A 17,136-nucleotide genomic window follows, 5' to 3' on the forward strand; every position below is an offset into this window, starting at 1 on the left:
CAAGCGGGTGGCTTTTATCTTAAGTAGACAGACTACTTTGAGTTGAAAGATGGACTACATGGTTTTCCTGCCCAGACTGTTAATGCTGTTATCATTACTATGACAACAGAACTTTGTAACAGTTTTAGCAGATATTGTATGTAAAAGGACCACCTCCGTTCTGAGCAGATATGAACACAACAAAACTTTCCCTTTCCTTCTCACCATGGGTGTATCTAAAGATCCAGTTAAGAGCAGCCAATAGCACATCATAGATCATCGCTACACTGCTGGCCTCTTTGTGTCAGGGATAAGTATGAAAGATAGGCACCTCAGGAACAGCTGTGGAAAATACCCGCTTATCCTCTCCCTGCTGCTTCAAGGATAAAGTGATGTGCCACAGTGGGGACGAAAAGCAACCTCAGAACAAGCACGTTGGGATTAGGACATCCAGAAGGCAGCAGTCACCAGTGCAGGAGTATTTTAGCTACCTATCAGCAGCTGGTGTTTAACTGTGCAATTTGTTTACTGAATGCAGAGACGGCAGTGTTTCTCCTACCAAGTAAAACCAGATAGAAAGAGAATCCCATGACAGCAGCTGCTCCATTGAGTTAAAGATAACACAATTTCCTCAAACTACAAAAGAAGTGCTTTTTCTTTTTTTCCCCCCACAAACGTCTTTGATTCTCTGGTTGCTCAAGAGCAGCCGCTCATTAAGTGAAAAGTACGAGGCAGCAGCCAGCGTTTCTATGAAAGGAAGCATTGAATGAGGTATAATCATACACTACAAACCACTACACTGGGGGTGTTCCAAATCAACAAATCCTTTACAATGTAAACTAACATTTCAGTTTTGAAGTCCAGACTCGATGAGGCCCAGACTCTTTCTTATGGTCACTTTCGGAGATTTCTGGTGTGCCACATAGCCTTCAAATAATCAATCTTTTGGGGGAATAACTGCATTGTCCAGAACCCTTGCAAATGAAATTGAATTCCCCATCATTTTTAGACTTGACATGCATGATTCGTACACTGTATGGCTTGGAAATGCCATTATATTCATAGCTCAGTGAGCACAGACCAATAAAGAAAAAGTGTGTTACGGCCATGTCCTTGCCTAACTGATTTATCTGATGCTTGGGTCATGTTGAACCAAACAGAGCGACACCACTGGAGGTTTAGACGCAAGCAGCAAAGAAAAATCAATTATTTCCTCCATTCTACTTTCAATTCTCCCATCCTTTGAGAAAGTGTTTAACCTGTTTAGATATGGCTACTGGTTGCAGTTAACTAGATATGACATGTCATTGTTTATCAATCAAGTTAGCTTAATAGATTGGTACCAGTTGTGAAAGTCTGTCTTGAATTTGTCCAAACATTGTTTCTATACAAAGTCCTTATGCTAAAACTGTATATTTCCTTTAGCTGACAACTTTCTCTTTGTTCTGAAGCCAAATGTAGCATGTAAGCTAACAAAAACAGCTATACTAGCACATGGTCATTACCAGCAGGTTACGGGGCTCTGAGGAAGACCCAGCAGCTTAAATGTCAGCTGAAATTATATATTTTGTTGGTGTTATTGGGTAATTATTAATACTATGATGAAATGTTCAGTAGGCATTGTGCAGTCCAACTTTTTGCATGAGGTTACTGCAGTTAATGTTAAGCAGCAGCTCGAACAAGTGTACGTGTGTGTGTGTACACTCCAGTGCTACAGTTAATCTTTTTACCCTCATCTCTCTACATCTCCCACAAAGTCTATTATCCAGTTTTATTCGCTACTTTCATGGTTTGCTTATAAAACCAGAGATAATCCAGCATAATCCCATCACAGGATGAATGTGGTTTGCTTTGTATGCCAACATATTTCTTTCTGAAATACTGAGTAGTCCTCTGGATTTCAAATCATGATTTTTTTTTCTGTTTTGGTACTCTAACTATGACCAAGTTTGGTTGGCTAGGAATGTAACCTGAGTTATGCTTGATGGATGTCTAACTAAGAGTGTAGCAACGTTTGAATGTAACTCTAGCAGTGTCTTATTATCGTCCTTGTACAGAGTGTAAAGACTATTGTTGTAGCTTCTATTTTGAGTAGACAGACTTGTAGTCATGCAGGTAGGGATTTATTTGAGGCGCTTGCCTGAATTCTTGTTTTTATTTCAGTTATAGCAGCTGTCTGGTTGTAATGATTTCAATTGTGAGTATTAAATCTACCGTTTCAGTCCAAAATCTCAGAATCTGACCTTTTTAATGAACACATACAACACGGAGTTGTTAAATTAAGTGCAGAGCATAATCTGCAGAAAAAGAACAAACAGAAATGTTGCGGTTTTGGGATGAAACTAAGCAGTTGCTATGTGACTGTGGTCAATTTGCTTTGAGTACAGCATGGTCAAGCTTATCTCGAGTGCCTTTTACTTGCTACATCACTATTTCTACGTAAAGTGCAGCTAATGTAAGATGTGCAGGCCTCCGGGTGCCAATAATAAAGTAGCCCAAAAGAGAGGCTGACGTGCTGCAGTTTATTCGAGTCAGGTCCAGTCTATGTAAGTTCTCTGATCTGCATGAAATTACTTTCAGTTTTATATGGTTCCTTTGGTAAAGGTGTCAGAAATGCCAAAACTATTTATTGAAAAGTTTATTTTTTGCTTATCTAAAATGTCTGTAAAATTGTGTGTTGTTTTTTTTTCTTGTTCACTGTTCCTGAAGCAATGAATTAAATACAAAGGTTGATTTTTGGAAATTAAATCTTTGTTTATGTCATTGCACCCAATTGAGAAAATATTGCAAAATTGGGCATTTATTCTAATTCAGAAACTCACACACACACCTTTTGTGGATAAAAAAAAAAACGTCCAGTGCTTTAAAGTTTTTTTTTGTTTTGTTTTGTTTTTTGGCATTATGATACAATACCCATGGCTCCCAACCAGGGAAATTTGTTTTTGAGAACTATCAACTCTTTTTGTGGTTAAAAAAAAAAAAAAAAAAAAAAAAAAAAACCACAACTATTTTTGTTGTTGTTTATTTAGGTGTTCACATGTAACTTTCTGGCTGGAATGAGAAAAAACATTAAATAGTATCATGATACAATAGTTTAATGTAAAAATTCAACATAAATTTCAGTGAGTTTTCAAAGATAATTTCTAAAAGATTGTTTCCAGAAATAATGAGTTGTTTCTGATTTTTAAAGTTCTCCAAACGGCCTGTAGTAGCCAAGAACAACAGTAGCAACGATGTGAATAATCGTTGATACACTGAAGCTTAAAGAGAAGTACAGGATAACCTAGGATTTCTTTAACTTATAACAAAGTTGTGTGCAGTATTTCTTTATGATGCCATCAGTAAGTGTAACACAAAGAAGGGGAAAAGAAACTCATATGAAATATCGGGATAATATACAGTGCCAGCATCTGTCTCACCTCACTGCAGTGTTTCTCAATTCCGGTCCTTAGACCCCCCTGCTCTGCCTGTTTCAGACATGATCCTCCTCCAAAGCAGTCAGATTATTGAACTTCCTCATCAAGTTTTTTGCCACCTGTTAACAAGCCTTTATTTCATTCAGGTGTGTTATAGTAGAGCTGCCTATATAACATGCCCGGCGGGGGGGGGTTGAGGACCAGAAATGAGAAACACTCGATTACTGTTATGCTTATGTGATGGTTCATGACAGTTTTATATTGAGGGATTAGAACACATTGAACCCATTGGGTCTCACTTAGTATTTTACCTTTAAAGAAAGCATTAAGAAGATAAAACACACAGGGTCGGCAAAATCTGCCATGTAAAGTGACTTTTTAAATAATTTGGTTTATAATACCCACATTGTGAGGCAGGGCTGTTCAACTCGGTCCTATGCCCTGCAGGTTTTAAATGTATCCATCCAACAACAAACCTGACTCAAAATAATAAGTCGTTGTGAAGAACTTCATTGCCTGTTGGACCTATTTAATTTGGGTCAGGTGAATAAAGAAGGGACCCACTTTATGTCAAAAATGATTTATGACCCCTGTCATCCAATGAGAAGCTGCCACGTCACGAGTGGGCGTGGCTTAATGAACCGGAAGTCCCTCCCCTTTGTGATCCAATCAGCGTGTGCCACGTCACGAGTGGGCGTATCTTAATGAACCGGAAGTCCCGCCCCCTCAGTGATCCAATCAGCGTGTGCCACGTCATAAGTGGGCGTATCTTAATGAACCGGAAGTCCCTCCCCCTCTGTGACCCAATCAGCGTGTGCCACGTCATAAGTGGGCGTAACTTGGGTGAGGGGCGGTCCCTGGACCACGTGATGTCCGGAAGTGACGTCCCTCCTCCCAGGCGTGGCTCTAAAGTGACGTCATCCGTGGGCGGTCCCTGGACCACGTGATGTCCGGAAGTGACGTCCCTCCTCCCAGGCGTGGCTCTAAAAGTGACGTCATCCGTGGGCGGTCCCTGGACCACGTGATGTCCGGAAGTGACGTCATCCGGTGGCGGTCCCTGGACCACGTGATGTCCGGAAATGACGTATGTCCGTACGTCATACCTGGGCGGCATGTCCGGACATGTCTTCTGGACGTACGGCATGCCTGGACGGTGTGCCTGGACATGCCCGGACATGTCTTCTGGACGTACGGCATGCCTGGACGGTGTGCCTGGACATGCCCGGACATGTCTTCTGGACGTACGTCATGCCTGGGCGGTGTGCCTGGACATGTTAGGGGCATGTCCGAACGAGTCTAGAGGTATAAAGAGGGGTCCGGGGGGGAAAAAAAAAAAAAGAAAATTAAAAAAACGTCTAAGAGAAAGAGTAATAAAATAAGGTAAAGAAAGTTTTGGGAAAAAAAAAAAAAATCCCTTACCTTCTCCATATGCGTGTCACTCTGATGCAATCAGTATTTCTTCGGCGATGAGACGTGGTTTTTCGCCTTTGAGTCTTTTGGGTCTACTGGAAAAGAGCAAACTTATCATGGGAAATGCAAAAAGTAGTATAAACAGAGTTTACTGGGTGGGAAGAGTGAAAAAAGTTTTTTTGCTGGCTGCAAAAATCCTCTCTGAGTCTGTTTGTATTTACATCCCCGCCCTTCTACTGGCCCATGTGACAAGCACCCCCTCTTGTCTGCAGCAGGCTTTTTACGACCCTCTGTTTGTGTGTTTTCAGTGACTTTCGCGTTGATAAACTGTTGGAAAAAAGAAGAAGAATTAAACTATTATGATAAATGCAAAAAGAGAAGTAAAAAAATAGAAGTGTTAGCAAAAAAAAAATAAAAAGTGCTAATAAATGGATGGGAAAAGAAAAAAAAAAAAAGTTGTTTTTTTTTTTTTTGCTTCTGCAGTCTGCAAAATCCTTTTTCCCCTCGGTGGTGGGACATGTGTTCTCTTGTTGGTCTGAAAGAAGAGCAAAAAAAGCTAACTTATTATGATATTTGTAGAGTTTTAACTGATAAAACGAGTACCTTTTTTCTACACATGTCTATCTGCTGCTCATGCGTTTTGAGTCTGTTTTTTACTGAAGGAAGAGAAAAAAAGTTCCTTTAACTGTCCCTGTTTAAATCCTCTAACACCTGGGTTAACTTGCAGAGAAGTGTCAGCAAGCTGTTAGCTGAGATAATACAAACAGAACATTCTCTGTGTCAAAAATGAGTTTTTATTGCTTAATGACCCCCCCGTAGCCGGGAAAAAAGTTTTAAAAATCAGACACCTGGTCCATGTTTAAGAGAACGGGTTTTTTAACCTATGGATGCTCATATATTTAACAGAAACGTGTGGTAAACATACATAACTTACAGAGAAGTGTCAGCAAGCTGTTAGCTGAGATAATACAAACAAAACATTCTCTCTCTCGCCAAGTAAGCTTTTATTGCTTAATGACCCCCCCCCCCCCCCCCCCCCCCCCCCCCCTAACAATTGAGTGAATTGTTAGATTCACTCAATCAGATTCCAGCGGCGTTCGCTAACCCATCTATTCCGTTTCAAGCCGATCAACCCGTTCAAAATAGCGCGGATCCTGTACCGTCGGATTTTAACAACTTTGATTTAATAGATCACGCTCTTCTTAACCTACATCGGCCTTTGCATGACAATTTTAACACACAACCCATAAGTCTTCCTGGGACTGAGGTTGAAGAGATTTCACTCCCCGTACAAGATAGCTCTTTAGCACCATCCAGGGGACAAACCCGTCTCATCGCGGGAGAAGACCTGAGCGGTGCTGCTGAAGCTGCAGCTTCCCCTGACATTCTTCAGTTGAACGAACCTGTACAGTCTGGAGGAGGTATACGTGGGTCAGGAGAAGCTGCTTCGCTCGAAGCAGGTCGTCAGCTGTCCCGCGAGCGTTTCAATAATCATGAATTTAGACATACACTGAATCTGCCTGCCAGAGACATTCCAGACCTCTGTCAGTTTTACATCGATGTGCAGACGGGTATTGCGGAATTTGTTGACGAAGTTTACCCTCAGATTCATCGCGGCGACCTGGTCCAACTAGAAATACTGAGCCAGAACAGTCAGAATCATATATTATTACCCGTCACTGAGCCATCCCAGGCAGAGATAATGGATTTATTCGGGGATTTGCTAGACCGGATGGTACAGTCAAATGATAGTGTAGCTTCAGATTCTCGCCTAGAGCTTGTTGTGCAAATCATAACAAACCCTTCAGGCGGTGCTAAACGGAAACTTGAAAAAACAATAGACTGTGAAATTGTTCAGAAAAAAAGACGTCATCTGTACGTCGTGAACAATAGACAGGATGAGCTGTGCTTTGCGATAAACTTAGCCTTTCTAATCTCCCCACATTTCACAGATCAGCAGGCTGCGTCGTTTGGTACAGAACTGCAGCTTCAGGCAGGTCTGAATGCTAATTCGCCCGTCAACTTCAGCGACATTCGTAGATTTGAGGACATTGTCCAGCGTAAAATTATAATATTTTACAGAACAAAAGACCAGCGTCCCTTATCTAAATTTCAAACAGATTTCCCGGACCGAACAAATCCGCTGTTTTTTTTTCTCGCACAGAAACACTATTACGGGATTAAAAATATTGGAGGATTTATAGGGGGTAAATACATTTGCCACTTTTGCTATAAATCTTACAAAAACTCATACACGCACGCCTGTCCAGGGTTTTGCTCGGTATGCAACGTTTCTTCCTGCACTCAGGAAGAGGAGGCGTCTGAATTTTGTACGGATTGTAACAGAGTATGTCGCTCACATGGGTGTTTTTTGCGGCATAAGCAAACTAAACCCTGCTCCTCTGCTCAAACTGCTGATAGCATATGCTCGCTGATAAAACGCTGCAAAAAATGTCACACCACATACCGCGTGGCCAAAGGGAAGGCTTCTCACACCTGCCCTAAATTAAAATGCAACATCTGCGGCGAAAAATTAGCGGCCAAATCAGACCTCGATGTGCATCAGTGTTACATTCAACCGCTAACCCAGGATAAGAGGCAGGACAGTAATCTGATTTTTTACGATTTTGAAACATTCACAGACGCACAGGGTCAGCACATACCATTTCTAGTCTGTACCAAAACGTTGAAGGGTGTCCGATGGGAGTCTTACGGTTTGGATTGCGCACGGCAATTTATCTTGCATTTCAGGAGACCGATGTACCGCGGATCTACTTTTATAGCTCATAATTCCCGCGGCTTTGACGGTTACTTGGTGCTGAATGCGATGCTTGAGCTTGGCCTGAAGCCCTCGCTGATTATGCAAGGCGCAAAAGTTCTCTGCTTTAGCGAACCTGATTTCCGAACGAGGTACATCGACTCACTCTCGTTTCTCGCCATGCGACTTAGTCAAATGCCAAAAGCCCTGGGCTTCGATGATTGTAGCAAAGGCACGTTTCCTCACAAATTCAGCTCGGAGGAGCATCTAAATTACGTCGGTCCGTATCCACAAGCGTCTGATTACGGCGTGGACGGCATGTGTCAGCGCGAACAGGATGAGTTTCTTAGCTGGTACACGGATGCGTGTAAAGGGGCCTTTAACTTTAAAGCTGAAGCTCTGCGTTACTGTCGCAATGACGTCGAGCTTCTGGCACAAGGATGCCTGAAATTCAGACAGCAGTTTGTCAGCGACACGAACGTGGACCCGTTCAGCACCATAATAGCGGCAGCGTGCAGTAAAGTATTCCGTACAAACTTTCTGCCGGCTAAAACACTGGCTATCCCGTCCCCTGATGATTATCGACGGCAGTGTAAGAGTTTCTCAAACGCTTCGATTCAATGGCTCGAGTGGGTGGCGGCCGTCAGAAACATTGACATTCAGCACGCGTTAAAAGGCGGAGAAAAGCGGATCGGACCCTACTTTGTAGATGGTTATGCGCAGATTGCCGGTGAGCACTGGGTGTTTTCATACCACGGCTGCTTTTGGCACGGCTGTGCGTCTTGCTTTGACCCTCAGGGCATTTCTCCTATCAGCGGGCTTCCCTACGAGGAGCTTCGCATTGCGACTGAGCAGAGATCCCGCACGCTGGAGACAGTTTACGGCGTGCACGTCGTGGTCATGAGGGAGCACGAATGGGTAAAATTAAAGGCTGAAAATGCGACAGTGCGCGCGTTCATTGAAAACCTAAACATTCCAGAACCTCTCTCACCGCGTCAGGCTCTGTTCGGGGGACGGACGTGCGCCGTGAAGCTTCGGTACACAGCGGCGTCTGGTGAGTCAGTGCGCTACGTTGACGTGACGTCCCTTTACCCGTACGTCAATTATACATGCGCCTACCCGCTTGGACACCCAAAAATAATCAGGCGAGAATTTCTAGATCCGCGTGAATATTTCGGCTTCATCAGAGCCGTGGTTCTTCCTCCGCGCGCTCTGTTCTTCCCTGTTCTGCCCTTTAAAACCTCGCGCGGAAAGCTCGTCTTTACGCTCTGCCGGACCTGCGCGGAAATCAACAATCAGTCGACCGCATGCGATCACAGCGAGGAGCAGAGGGTGCTGACAGGTGTTTGGGTTTCAGAAGAGTTTAAGAAAGCTCTGGACATGGGGTACAGAGTGTGCCAGATTACTGAAGTCTGGCATTTTGAGAGACGCGACGATTCCATCTTTCAGGGCTACATTCGCACCTTTCTTAAAAACAAGCAGGAAGCGTCCGGTTATCCAACTGACGCGGCGGATCAGACGTCCCGTGAAGCATACATCTCGGATTATCAGACGCATCAAGGTATCCGGCTAGACCCTGAGAAAATCGAGGTTAATCCCGCAAAACGTCAGATAGCTAAAATCTCACTGAACTCCTTCTGGGGTAAATTTGCTCAAAGGAGCCATTTGACTCGGACCTCACTGGTCACTGATGACGAGGAATTTTTCCACTATGTGTTCTCCGGCATGTACAACGTGGAATATCTTTCCTTTCTGAGTGAAAAAACAGCCATGATTCAGTGGACATACCACGACCGCGTCATAACTCCTCCAGGTAAAACCAGCAACGTCTTCATCGCAGCGTTTACCACCGCTTACGCGCGCCTGAAATTGTACAGTTATCTGGAGCAGCTGGGGAACAGGGTTCTGTACACAGACACTGACAGTTTAATCTATGTCGTGGGAAACGGTGAGACGGGTCTAGAACTTGGACGTTTTCTAGGTGATTTGACGGATGAGCTGGACGGCGACAGCATACAGGAATTTGTTGCCGCCGGGCCTAAAAGTTATGCGTATCAGACCCGCGAACGCCAGAAAGTTGTCATGAAAGTTAAAGGGATTACGCAGACGCGTGATTTTGCGACGCATATAAACTTTGATAGTATCAAAGATTTAGTGGAGGGCTTTCTAAATGACGCCGACAGCGCAGGGCACATCACCATCCCACAGCACACGATTTGCCGTGATAAAACAAATTTCAAACTCAGGAATCTTTCATATCAAAAAAAATTTAGGGCCGTGTATGATAAGAGAAGACTTTTTCCTGACGGTTCTACTCTGCCTTTTGGTTACTAAATAGGAAGAAAATGTCACACTTTTCAGCACCTGATGAAGCAGAGGCCTTTGAGTACAGACTCAAAACTCCATTTTCATGTTTGTTAACAGGTCCGAGTTCCTGCGGGAAATCCCATTTTGTAAATATTGTTTTGAGAAACTGTGAACATGTCATGGATAAAGTGCCAAAAAATATTGTTTGGATTTACAGCTCTTTCCAGCCCATGTATGCTCAATTGCAGAAATTGAATAAAAACATCAAGTTTGTTCACGGTCTGCCAAATTCTTTTGACGAGGAGTTGTTTCCTTCTGATCAGACGCACTTGCTTATTCTGGATGATGTCATGTTCCAGGCCTCCGAACATCCTGAGGTGGTGAAAATTTTTACAGAGTACTGCCATCACCGAAACATGAGCGTTTTCATGCTAACTCAAAACCTTTTTCATAAGGGTAAACACAGCCGGGCCATTAGTTTAAACACAAACTATATGGTGCTTTTTAAAAATCCTCGGGATAAATTACAGCTGAAAATATTAGCTCATCAAGTTTTCCCATCACAGAGAGCCTTTTTTCTGCAGCGCTTCGAAGATGCCACCAGAGAGAACCACGGTTATTTATTGCTGGACCTGACAGCCACCTGCCCAGAACAGTACAGACTGAGAACGGGGATACTCCCCGGTCAGTGGCCTGCCGTTTACATCCCCAAAAAGTAAATAATAGATCATCATCAAGATGTCAGCGCGCATAAAACGGAATGCGGGTTTACTCAAAGCTCTGTATCATGCAACCCCTCGCCGGCGTAAGGAGATCCTGAAGCACTGCTCATCAGACTTTCTCCAGGCTCTGAGTGAGATTGCTTTAAATCTTTTAAAGGGCAACATTCCACTGTCGTCTTGCCAGTACAGAAAGCTTAAAGGTCAAAAGAAAATTATCAGATTGCTGGCCGATAAGAAAGCAGGGATAAACCGTAAACGGACGGTTTTAAGTAAGCAATCTGGAGGATTTCTATTACCGCTGCTCTCCGCAGCCGTGCCAATTCTGGGTAATATTTTAGGTGGAATCATCAGAAGGTAATCATGTCATCGCAGAAAATGTTTCTCATCACGCCTCAACAGTTAAATCGTCTAACCCGCTCCAGACCAGGGGAGAGTATTCGAGATAAGGCTGAAGATGATCTGGATGAAAAAATGAGAGCTATATTAAACGAACCCGGCTTGGGTTCTTATGAAAAGATTAAGAAATATAACTCTCTGTTACAGAGATATCTCACCCTAATCAAACAAGGTCAGCAGGGTGAGCGAAGCGTTACTCTGACTTTACAAAACGACGCTGCCAGTGAGCGGCTGACCAGCGGACATCCTGCGGATCAGCCTCTGACCAGCGAGCGTCCCACCGGTGAAAATACTAAACAGTCGGACTTGGATGAAACTGCCGGCGAAGTCATTAAAAACTTGCCCCCGCGCGACCGCCGAAATGCTGAGTACATTATGAAGAAATTAAGCGAAAGCGGTGGAAGCTGGACTGTGAGAGGGGAATTTATTCACCGGGGAAAAATAATAAAAGGTTCGCACATGATCGACTTACTGAAAAACCTGACTCAGTCTTTTAAAAAAAAAAAATCTCAAAGTCAACGGCCGAGAGGCTGGATGGATTTTCTAAACAGCTTGCGAGAGATTAACGTTCCTGTATCCACTGTGACAAATCCTGACGCGCGCGAGCAGTACCGCCTTCTTCTCCAGAAAGATGAAGATTTACCGGAAGCGGTAAACGCAGGTTGGGAAGCAGGGAAGAAGCAGAAGAAGACTAGAAAATTAACTTTATCCCCGCGCTGGGTTACGCCGGAGCAGAAAGAAAGCGGACAAGTTTCCACAAGACTGCGGAAAATTCGTAAGCCGCCTGCTTGGATAAACTTTTCCTCGTGAAACAGAAAAAAAAAAAACCCAGAACGATTTGTTTTGTCTTTCTCAATAAAATCTTTATTCATCACATTTTTTTTGCGTCATACTTTTTTCATACACACTGAATTAACAAAGTCGGTAACAATCTTTAAACATTTGTAGAGAGCAAGTCCCGTGATTAAAACATTGTGACCGTTGATTTCCGATACAGCGTTGATAAAGTTAGTTACCTCCAGGTCATTTTTTAACACGTCGTCGGTATACAAAGATAAAACTTGTTTATAAGAGAATCCCCAGGCACGGTGACAGAGATAATAAACGCAGTGTTGTCCGCAGGCTGTAGACAGAGGATGCTGAAGCTGTAGAGTGTGATAAGATATCTGATGTGAGCGGTCTTCCAAAAACTGCAGAATGCTGGCTGGGTAGTGAAAAAATGTGGGACTGAAACCGTAAGAGTCAAAAAAAGTTGACGTTCCATCCGCCTCCAGGGTAAGACTAAGCCAGTGCTCTCCGGGTTTATGCGAAGGATGCGTGTTGACTATAAAATAGCAGGGTGGCTGAAGCTCGCTACTCAACGAATGTAATTGGTCGGAGGGCCACACGCCACAAAATAAATTTTTCCCCAGCATGCGCTGTAAAAGACTCTCCAGCTGATGGTTATTCATTCTGTTTTTGTTTTTTCAGTTTTAATAATAATCCACCAGCACCTGTCTTTTTGAGTTGATCTCCAGAATAGAGTCGTAGCAGGCGTACACAATCAAAGTCGTCGTGTGCGGAAGAGGCACCCTGAATCTCATTTCCAGCCTCAGACTACCGCTGGAGATGGGTGACAGGGCGTCGCTGTCCTCGGTGGCGTTCAGATTAAAGACAAACAATGAGTAGCCCTGATTAAATTCAGTTCGGTCGATGCTCAGCGGTAAATCTTTAAGATGTCTCCCCGTGGCTATAAACATGTTGTAAAACTCCCTAACCGAGATTCCCTGGTTGAATTGAGGCTGGAAGGCCTTGGCGGGAACCTGTCGGCCGTCCTGGCATAAGGCTAAATATTCCACGTCGTTATGGATGAAATTAAACGGGGAAAGATCTCTTCTTCCTGTGAATGCCTCGTGGTGTACCATCCCCAGCACCACGTATTTTGGCACGGCCCCCAGAAACAGATTCTCCTGGTTAGAAATTCTGGAATTTTCCGGAATAGAATAAGTTTTCACCGTAACTCTCTGGATGGGGTAGAGGGCGTGACCTTTCAGTAAGGCCGCTGAATGACCTAGCCGCACAGCGGGGGAAACGGCTACTTTTTTGACAAACAGGGAGGCCCCCAAGATTTTCAGACGGAAAGTGGAGTCCCTGGCTGCTGTGAGACAGAAATGGTCGCTGGCTCTGGTTAATTTTATCCTCAAATCCACCGAGTTCAAAAGCAGTCTTTCGCAGAAAAATATGTCTCCGTGGAGGGCCCCGAGCAGATGCAGCTCGCTGGAATTTGCTGTGAGGGCCGCTCTCTGATTTAAACCCCTGTTTGGTCCGTTATTTGTGACGATGGAGTCAATAGCCCCGGCTGTATCTTTCATGAAAAGCCCCACTGAAAATTGACTCTTGAGCGTGTCCTCTGAGAAGTTCAGCAAAGTTTCAATCATGGAGCGGTAAGGATGCGTTGCGCTGCTCTGCGAAATCAGTCTATCCCCGAGGATGACGTCGCATTGGCTGAAGATCGTATTCAGAGCGTAATTGATGAGCCCCACCTGAGCGTCGTCGGCCAGAACGGTGTGATCCGCGTTAGTAATCCGAAGCCGTAGATGAAGTAAAGTGTCATTTAAATCCAAATATTTCTCCCCATCACCGGGAATAAAAAAGTCAATAGGACCGCCGTCTGTAATGGCTGAAAGAGGAGAAATTTCAGTGTAGGTTTTATCCTCTATAGACAGCTGCGTCATCGGGGCCGAAAATAAATCTAATTCAGAAAGGGTGCACTCCGACGATTTCTGATGTAAAAGAGCCATGACTACGTGAAAAATTATTTATTTATTTTTTTAAAATATGTCCGTGCTCCGAGCGACCTTCCTCTCTCGGGCTCTGCCGGCAGCGACTGATTTTCTCCTGGCGGGAGCTTTGCGTTTTTTAGCGGTGCGCAAACGCTCACCCGGAGGACGTCTCTTCGGTCTGCGCGAGAGGACCATGATCCCTCCTGATCCCTCCTGATTAGCGGGATTCATAATTTTCCCCATTGTGTGGCTCACCACGTCGCTAGCTATGTTCTTTGCCGCTGATTTTAGATGAGGCTTGGCTATGGCGAAACCTTTTTTAAACAGAGGGGTAACGAAACGGAACAGTTTGGAAAAAATGGATCCTACTCCGCGGCCATACATCACCGGCGCTCCGTAAAAACCGGGTAGGGATCCCCCTACTTGACCCTCATAATAATTTACGAAACGATGAGGATCTTGTCTCAGAGCCATCTTTATTTATTTGACGCAGCCGGTTTAAAGTGCAGCTTCACTATGCTCTTTCCGTACACAAAGTTTACGGGTCTGTCGCGGTCAGTTTTTATTTCTATCCGTATGCTTTTCACGTAACTTTTTGACACGCGAGCGTAATGCACTGTATTATATCTAATGCTCACAATGTCCCCGTATTCCCCGCTAACATTCACGACAGCCAGCAGCGGTACGTAACTGTCCCCCACCGCTTGGTACTGAATAAGATCGGTGTAGACAAAAAAGTTATATATCCCAGTTCTCAGGTCGCTGGGGTGAGGAGAAGAGCGGTTGGAGATAGTCCACCAATCATTCGCTTTTAAGCCTAGCATGTATGCTAAGGGCCTGTAAGCACGGATTTTATATTGACCGTCGCCTTTAAAATCGACACACTTTGTCACAGCATTGTATGAAACGTTCGCCGTGGGCATGTATCTTCTTAAGGCAGGCTGAATCTGATCCAGCAGCTCTTTTTGCCGTGCGTAATACCCTCCTCGGCTAAATTTTACGCTCACCAACGTTTGTGTTTGTGATTTTCGGGAACCTTTTTCCGTCTGTTCATCTTCCGATACTTTCATGAGCTCGAAAAATGCAGCGTCCGGTTGGAGATTATACCACGTGTGCGGGTAGACGATCTCGCACAGACCCACGAGCCACTCGCCGCTCAGCTCAATGGGTTTTGCTAAATCAACAGTATAGCTGGAACTCGTGTTATCTTTAAACACGTCCTTACTAGAGTTGGACGGCAGCGTCACGTAAAATCCGTCTTGATGTAATAGATCCATATTGCTGAATGCTTGAACCTCAACGTACGCAGGTTTTTACGCATTCGTTAGGTCCGAGGTTTTAACCCAGCTGTTGAATTTCTCCGGCCAGTTTTTCCAGCGTACTAAAACTTGTTTTTCACCCCCGATCGTTCGCCGTTTTAAAACCTCCTCTACCTGATACGTTCTGTCTTTACCAATCTTTACTTTCTGCAGCTCGGCTTCATAAAAGGACCCGTCGATGGACTCTCCGTCGTAAACTTGGAGTTTGTACACGGGCGGGGTGCGTGGAATGCACTCTGCTACCGAGAAAACCTCATCCGTAAAGCTCTGCTCATATTTTTTATCAAACACTCCTCGCAGCTTTGATATTCTAACCAGATCTCCCTTCTTGAATTTCATCTTGCTAGCCTTTGTAACATACCTTGCTCCGTACAGGTTTCGAAAGACTTGAGAGGCGGTCTCATCAGTCACCCGCATGGGGGTCATCTTTATACTTTGGTGATAGCTGTGGTTATAACTTTTCACCAAATCTTGCAGGACGTCTATGTAACGTTTGGTGTTGTTGGCGGTGAAATAGTTCCACATTCTTCCTTTCAAAGTGCGATTGAATCGTTCAACCACCGATGCTTTGAGGTCGCTAGCTGTGGCAAAATGTGTAATTCCGTGTTTCTTCAACAAAACTTGAAAAATTCTTTACCAGAATCCGTCTGTAACTTTTTAGGTACGCCGCTTTCTTCAAATACGGATTCGAAAGCTCTCACCACCTCCACCGCTGTTTTCTTCTTCAAGACACGTACAAAAGCCTTTTTTGAAAACACATCTACGACCGTTAATAAATAATTAAAATTGTCGTTATGTTCGGCTAAGGCCCGCATATCGCAAAGATCTGCTTGAAATTGGTTCAAAGCCCGTGGGACAAAAACGATATTTCTGGTAAAATGGATTCTGGCAGGTTTATGCAGAGTGTAAGCGTCTTGTTCGGATAGAAAATCTCTGACATTATCAATTCCGACTTTTTCGCCCGTTTCATCTTGCACGCCCCGTCTAAGTCGATCTATTCCTCCGAAGCTGCCTGGATGCTCAGGGTTGTAATACACTTTTTTCATGATCCTTTTCTCCTTAACCATCCTGTCCTCTAAGTTTTTACTGAATAAAAGAAAAAGTCATGAGAGCTCTTCTTTTATGCCATTTCTTTATTTTTTTTTTTTTTTTTCATTCAACATCATAATAATAAAAACCTAAGAATAAATGATGGTGAAGACTTGCTCTATAATGGCGTCTTCCAAGTGACTATGAATAATATGTTGCAAACTTTTCAATTCAGACGTGATATTTACACTCAGATTGTTTTTCACACAGTAACACATCACATCGACAAACAGAGCATAAAGTGTAAATAAATGAATAGGTGATACAACAACACAAACTCTTGTCCATTCCCTGACAATGTTTTCAAAAGTCTCTGACATCCCAGATGCATCGATACACGCGGTACATTGTACAATCGTCTCCCAGGGTGTCAGGATCGAGTGAGAACGGACTTGGTGTAAAATGTTTTCCAGTCTTTGAGTTTCTAACTTTACGGTAAACTTCTCCGCACCTTTTTGAGTTAAAACTCTGTTTTCGATGACTCGCTCCAAAACATCCATCAGCCAGTAGTCAATGACACACTCCTCCGCATATTTAGTTAGTTTCCTCCAGTAATTTCCCATATTTTTTTTCCACCTTCTTTATTAACTTTTCCAATACTCACTCAGCATTAAGAGCTGTCCTATTTTAACAGGATCCTGCTCAATCAGATCGTCTAACATGCTGTAAAGGTCCTCAATCTTCTTCACCGATCTCAGTTCGTATAAAATAGTCTCCGCTGCAGTTTTTACTCTGCCGTCATCGGAATTAATGTTGCGAAGGGTCAACAGATGCTGGATGGCTGGAATAAAACGAGGAGTGCATAGCCCTCGTATGATGCCGTGAAAGTTGTCTCGGTAGTAGTCGTCCTCCACCGCCTCTAGACAAGGATGCTCTCTCTGGCTAGGATGGTTGATCTCGCAACCGTAGCAGTTAGCTCGTCGAAACTTGTGAAGGGTCATCGTGAGCAGATGGAGTACCGCTGTTTTCACAACTTTA

At 43.9% G+C, this 17,136-nt stretch overlaps 1 protein-coding gene across 1 annotated transcript; it reads right to left on the reverse strand.

The window, feature by feature from the left end:
- Positions 1 to 12,460: 12,460 nt before the first annotated feature.
- Positions 12,461 to 13,702, reverse strand: LOC306771456 (uncharacterized protein F54H12.2-like; the record flags this gene model as incomplete). Its single annotated transcript, XM_079260622.1, has 1 exon — positions 12,461 to 13,702. One exon carries the CDS (start codon positions 13,700 to 13,702, stop codon positions 12,461 to 12,463), a length of 1,242 nt encoding a protein of 413 aa, XP_079116748.1.
- Positions 13,703 to 17,136: the final 3,434 nt, after the last annotated feature.

The sequence above is a fragment of the Telmatherina bonti genome (assembly GCF_933228915.1).
Source record: "Telmatherina bonti genome assembly, chromosome: 21".
NCBI classification, from domain to species: Eukaryota; Metazoa; Chordata; class Actinopteri; order Atheriniformes; family Telmatherinidae; genus Telmatherina; species Telmatherina bonti.